The sequence below is a fragment of the Diprion similis genome, chromosome 8 (genome assembly GCF_021155765.1).
Source record: "Diprion similis isolate iyDipSimi1 chromosome 8, iyDipSimi1.1, whole genome shotgun sequence".
Taxonomy (NCBI): Eukaryota; Metazoa; Arthropoda; class Insecta; order Hymenoptera; family Diprionidae; genus Diprion; species Diprion similis.
In genome coordinates this window covers 2,381,166-2,387,641 of record NC_060112.1, presented here as the reverse complement: position 1 = coordinate 2,387,641, position 6,476 = coordinate 2,381,166, and the positions used below count along the sequence as shown (strand labels likewise).

The following is a 6,476-nucleotide window of genomic DNA, read 5'->3' as shown; positions in this document are numbered from 1 at the left end:
CCAGCGTCATTAATTAATTATTCTTATTGGCATTATTACATGTTAACACAGCCCAGCATTTTAGTCAGGGAAAGTCAGGCAATTGTTTCACTGTTTTAATAGCCACCATAAATGCTGAAGTCTCATTTCCAGACTAATTGTGGAAAACGAAAGATAATTATCTGTGAAGTCTGAAAATGCGATTTCAGCACTGCTTTTCCACGTCTGACAATTCAGGTTTTAATCGAGCATCTAAGTATATCTATCCAATCTTTGGGGTCCGACGCGATTGGGGCGTGCATGGAATACCGCTGGTGTCCAATCAGGGCCAAGTCCAGTAAATCTTGTATCCAATAATGCTGGTTTCCAAAAGAAGTTCATCCCTACTGCTTATCTCAGCTATGTCTAAGTGCTAAGTCAAAGACTATGGGTTGAATTTAAAAAAAAAATCGATTTTCTGAAGTTTTTTATTATAAATATTCAAAAACATTCGTGTATGTTGTTTACACTTGAATACAAATAAACATAGTCAATTCGTATCCAAGAAATTTTTTTTCATATTACATCAAATTCATTTTTCTTTTCACATAAAGGTAGTAATTGTATTTTATTCTGAAGAGGTCAGAGGGCCAGATACCCAAATCGTCAAAATATCTATTCGGTCTCATGGAGGGCGATTTCTGCTACCACCTGGTATATGATACACCAAAGTGCACCATACATAGATTACGCGACGTCCATTGCTGTTTAGTATACGTTGGTGAATGTAGTCACCTATACCGAACACTCTCCAAAAATCGCCTCAAAACTAGGATAGTAGCAGCTTGACAATAAGAAATATACAGGGTGACCCAGAACTATCACCTTGTAGGCGATCAATCAGTTCCTCATAAAAACCCGCGACTGAAACGTTGTTTGCCTATTGATAGGAAATTTGTCGTTTGTGAATTTCAAATTGGCGAATCCGTTAGCATCTGATGATTCAGGACAGCTGCCGAGTGCATAACGAACAACCAACTACATTATTCTGAGCCATCAAATCCTAACGATTTGGCCATTTTTAAACAGCTGTAAGTTGTAAACGACAAATTTCATTTGGGAAATGAAAAACGATTCCTTCACAGATTTTTACGAGAAATATATCTGTGAGATGCATAGTACAACGAGACAAATGATACTAGAAACTCTTTCTTCTTTTTACATAGCTATGATAATTCCATATTCCTTGTTTTCGTTGAGACTTTGATTTTTTACTGACGCCAAATGATAATTACAATTGCAAGAATAACGAGATTGCGGTCATCGTAGTGCTGTCTGTAATTGTAATTGACTTAGTCTAAGGAAACATTTAATTTACTTGCAAGCAGAGATCATCTAAGCACATCATCGTCATCTACGTACTTATATTTTTTAATTGAATAAAACAAAATTATCATCCTTTCTTCATTTCTCTTCTCTCAGTTCCAGAAAAATAATATACCTTTACGCATAGGAGACACATTATTGCGTAAATTTATATTGTTCTTCATATCAGGTTGATCTACTATACTATGTACAGTTATAGGAAGCAAAGAAATTCTTGTATAGTAATTTATAGTATTATTCACTATTGATTGCGCGCTTTAGCCAAGTAATGAGATGACTCAATCACAAATGATTTTAATTGGTATGCAGACAAACGACCAAATTCAATTATACAAAAAACTAGTTTACAAATGGAAATTTCTGATATATCAATTCAAATAATTATTATCACCTAATTTTTAAGCAGTAAAACGACTAAGAAACGATAAAAAAAATCGGAACCAATTCTCGAAAAACGTGCAGAACTTTTAGTAGACTTATTAATGTCCCTCCACTTTTGGTATGTTTCTCAAGTTGACGAGAAACAAAACGTCATACGTGTAATTTGATCTTCACAAGCAGCACGATTTTACAGTAAATTAAATACCAAAGAAATGAGTATCGTTTAAATTTGTTCAGATTTGATATTTCATTTTTTGATAAGGGATCGCTCAAGAAATTTTGTTGCATGTCAATTAACTACCGTTCATAGAATTAGTAGTATCGTAATTAAATCGATAATAATTGAAAATCGTGTATCCTAACATGTATGGCAAATTCATAAAATTTTATTACACCAAAAAGCAACCTTGAAATGAAAATAGCCCGATTTTTCTTCACAAATTTTTTGGTAGTCGGCATTTTTCACTGTACTGATCCTGCTTTAGACGAAATGACACGGGAGCGAGATTTGCAATTATATTAAATGTATACCTACAAAATAACCTTTCTTCAAATAATGTTGTTATTTTACCTTCCTTTTTTCAAGCCGTACGTACGATCCATGTCAGTACCACTATAATCGATCACAGTTTAAAACGGAGAAATTTGAAAGACTCGAATATGTATATTTCGTCATTAATTTGTTGCATATTTAAGAAGCTGACGTGTGGACAGACTGTTAGAAATATATGTGTATCTAAATCTATAAATGATCTTGACTTGTTCAGGACATAATTAGTTTTCTTTTATCATTCCATTTCACCGACCTCGTAGTGTCCGACTTTAAAACACAATATTACGTGGTGGTAAACATTCATACATACAGAACTTGAATACCTCTACCATAAATGGCAGGAATATCATTAAAATCATGTACAACCACTGTTGGTAAATGGTTTGTACACTTTTTATGTGAAAGAGGAAAAAAAACACGAAGTAAAATGTTACGTTGTCATGTTACGTCTCACATTTTACTTCGCAGTCTTTCAGTTTTAGATTTACATTTCTTTTTTCTCGTTTCTTTACTTCTTCTTTTGCTCTTTCCAATTCTGATTCCTAACCTATGGAGACTTGAGTTAGATAGATATTCAATCATTCACTTAACCAAGCGGATTTTCTTATCAGGGATTCACACCTCCGTCTTTCTTCGCCTCTTCACTCGTTACATTGGCTTTGTCATCCTTCTCATTATCTGGGAAACAGTGAATAAGAAATGCATCAGCTTCCGCGATGTAGAGTTCACGTGCAGGAAATAAAACTAACAGTAGAATATATGAATCTTCACAAAGTTAGAGCAGCTGCTTACCTTTTATCTCTGATTTGATATCATCTTCTTTTTTCAAATCGGAATCTCCGCTTTCTTGCCCTTTCTCAAGTCGCGGCCTTTTTCTGGAACCCTGAAAAAAAAATTTGTCAAATTCGTTAGACGCTCAGATGACGCATTCTGGATCTACCCATTTTCTACAAAATAAATGATTCTATTTTGGTACGTCTAAGCCAAATTTTACCTTGAACGATCTGTTGTCCCTCCTGCCACCGTCTCCCTCGTCTTCGCTATCGCTATACTCATTTTCGTGCTGTATTCGTTTGTCTAAATCTCTCTGTGGCAGTCTTTCGTCTGGGTTAACTTTCTCGTCGGCTTCAGAGTCCTCGACAACGGCGCCGTCTTCAGGAATGGCCTGAACTTGAACTCCTGGTGCGTGAGGTAGCATCCTCAAATTTTCGAATAATCTCGTTCTGTGATAAAAATTCGTTTATGAGAATTGAGCGTCTGACTTTGAAAAACAATGGTAGCAGTTAATCGATGATAAAATGATTTCAATTACTTGATTTTCTCCAGATATTCAGGTGTATTCTGATTCGCCATATTAGAGGGGCTTATATGCAGTTTGAAGTCGGGACCGAAATATTCAAAGTAATCATTGTAGGGCAGTTCATTCGCTATTTCCGATCCCAGAGCCACTGACGTTTCATATGTCCAACACCTAGAAACGTTACGAATGGTGTATCCACCGCCGCCTACCATGAGGAACGGTAAATTGTACTTCTTAACAAACTCGACGCATTTGCCATGTCCTCTGACCGTCAAATTGAAACAGCCAAGTCTGTCGCCTGAAATCGAATCGTAGTCACATTAAATGTTCAGTAATAAAGCGTTGTTTCTTAACCAGATTTACCAAACTCCAAACATTTCAATTACCTGTTAACGAATCAGCACCACATTGCAAAACAACTGCGGATGGTTGAAACGTCTCCATAACTTTGGATATTATTGGGACAAATATCGATTCGTAACTTTCATCGTCCATTCCATCCCTCAGAGGAATATTGACTGCGTAGTATTTACCCTTGAAGTGAAAATAAATCATTTATGAATGAAAAATTACTGTTCAACTTATTTTTGGGGAACATGAATTCAGCCGGTAATCTTTAAGACATCTAAATATCTAATTACCTTTCCAGCACCAATATCTCGAAGGTCACCAGTGCCAGGGAAATATTCTCCATATTTGTGAAACGAGACTGTCATTACTCTATCAGTTGTGTAAAAGGCTTCTTCAACGCCGTCGCCGTGGTGAACATCTATGTCAATGTACAATACTCTCTGGTGATACTTAAGCAATTCTAAAATACCGAGGACAATGTCATTGACATAGCAAAAACCAGAGGCCTCGCTTTTCTTGGCGTGATGCAACCCGCCTCCCCAATTTATACAAATTTCTGATGCCTGTTTATTCAGCTTGACCGCAGCCGCTACTGAGCCTCCTGCCGATAACTGGCAGAACTCGTACAAACCATCAAAGACTGGACAATCTTCGCCAACATTGACTAGATGAAAAGAAATTGAAATTATCGTCACTTCATAGTTCTTAAGACAAGGAACTAATACTCAACAAACAAAATGCTCATTAAAAAAATATTTGCTTTGAAAATGAAAGAATTAAAGAATTTAGATAGTATAAATAAATAGAAGCTAATAATTTTGTTTCTTATCCCTTCAAATTGTATTGTTTTTTATTTTATGCTTGGCTCAAATAAAAATTAGAATGTAATTGAATGTTGAGACCCGTAATCAAAAAAAGATTTAACACAAGCTGTCAATGGCACTAAAAAGGGAAAATATGGAGGCTACAATTTGCAATGAGCATCATTTATACATCAATTATTTTGAATCCATTTAGATTAATTTTTGGGAGAAAATCACATGAGGAAAGTGAACCGATGCATTACTAAAATGAGAAATTAAAAATATAAGATACTATTTTATATTATTTATACAATTGTAATTAGCACTTCTTGCAAGAAAAAAGATAACTCATTAATACTGGACATTGGAGATAATGCATGGGTTAGCTTACTTTACACGCGAAATAAATATTTCTAAAAAGCAATGCAGATTCAGTTGAATATATAAAGAGTCCTTACAGCGTTGCATTTGTTTGTTGTATTCAGACATATTGTCTGGCCTGATGGATCTGAGGAACCTGATATACTCATCGCTGTGAAACTTGGTCATTTCATCGGCAGTAGCTTTGTGTGGTCGCTGAGCATCAAGTATATGAAAACAAAGACACAATGGATAAAGATGATTTTTCCTGACAATTGAAGTTTGGATAATAGTGAATGAATCTTGGAAAAATATCTTACATAAATTTCCATCTTTCTGTACAATCCATAATTAAGTAACAAATTATGGGTCATCCTTATGCGATGCGGTTTCATGGGATGTCCTTGTCCATAGTAATAGTTTCCAATGTCACCTATTTGGGATGGGGGGAAAAATGAATGCATCAATAAGTTAAAAGTGGATAAAAAAATATCGCTAGCCAATGGGTTCGAGTGTTAAGGCCTGAAAGAAATAATTTTCAGTTGATACACAGGACGACTGCAATAAAAGGGAATGAAGCAACCGAGAGACCCGCGAATGCGAGTACCGTTGAACCGTAGGAATGGCCGATATGTGACTTCCTGCATAAACTACGGTCAGCGGCGTGCGGCCAGTGGGTTTCTCGCGTTATCGTTCGAAAAACCGTCGATCTAGCCTCAAAGTGACTTTAAACTGGTATTGATGCATCCTGATGCTTCACGGAGCGAAGATTCACCAAAACAGGAGAGTATCGTCGAGATCCGAGGCTTGATTAGCAAAGTCAAATACAGAATAGCGAAATGCTGCGAGGATCTTGGGTACATTATAGCGGGGACTCCAAAGAACAGTTTGACAACACGGGTTCTACGGAGAAAACGGTGATCGCGTAGCCGTAATGAAAGTATAAAAAGTATCGAAATACTCACTGTCGTAGTAGTAGCAGACCCGCTTCTTGCTGTGCGGTGCTGTGGACATTTTCGATGTTTATTTACCAATTATACCGAACTACAAATCCCGACACCACACACGGACACCGCGGGCTTAGCGCGGTTCACTCAACAGGACACGGCGTCACGTATGTACAGCAGTGCAACTCCGCGCAGGCGTTGCTGCCTACGACAAGTCTAGTTATTGGTCAAACCACTCGCGGCGCCACCCTCGCTCCGTGTTTTGTAGTACCGACTCTACACTGACTACATCAAGGAATTACGACAAGCGCGTGGTGGATGTTGTAATCCTTCCACCGTGGACAAGTGGGACTTGCACGCTTTTGCATTTTCTCTCTAAAAATATTCACACAAGGACAGGTGTGTGATGGTTTTTAATCAGACGAAACGACAAAATT

General features: G+C 37.0%; 1 protein-coding gene across 1 annotated transcript; it reads right to left on the bottom strand.

Moving 5' to 3' along the window:
- Positions 1-559: 559 nt before the first annotated feature.
- Positions 560-6,211, bottom strand: LOC124408787 (histone deacetylase HDAC1). Its single transcript, XM_046885977.1, has 9 exons — positions 6,058-6,211; positions 5,413-5,525; positions 5,191-5,308; positions 4,220-4,593; positions 3,965-4,112; positions 3,591-3,876; positions 3,273-3,501; positions 3,071-3,161; positions 560-2,956 (listed from the first exon to the last, which is right to left on the bottom strand). The coding sequence occupies exons 1-9, from the start codon at positions 6,104-6,106 to the stop codon at positions 2,886-2,888; spliced, it is 1,479 nt and encodes a 492-aa protein (XP_046741933.1). The 5' UTR covers positions 6,107-6,211; the 3' UTR covers positions 560-2,885.
- Between the last annotated feature and the right edge of the window lie 265 nt (positions 6,212-6,476).

Bases quoted from the DNA above. Each gene is read 5' to 3' on its own strand.
- LOC124408787 (XM_046885977.1), bottom strand. From the start codon at position 6,106: ATGTCCACAGCACCGCACAGCAAGAAGCGGGTCTGCTACTACTACGAC. The intron at 5,526-6,057 runs GTGAGTATTTCG...CATCCCAAATAG, and splicing joins GGTCTGCTACTACTACGACA to GTGACATTGGAAACTATTAC. The intron at 2,957-3,070 runs GTAAGCAGCTGC...ACTGTTTCCCAG, and splicing joins TATCAAATCAGAGATAAAAG to ATAATGAGAAGGATGACAAA.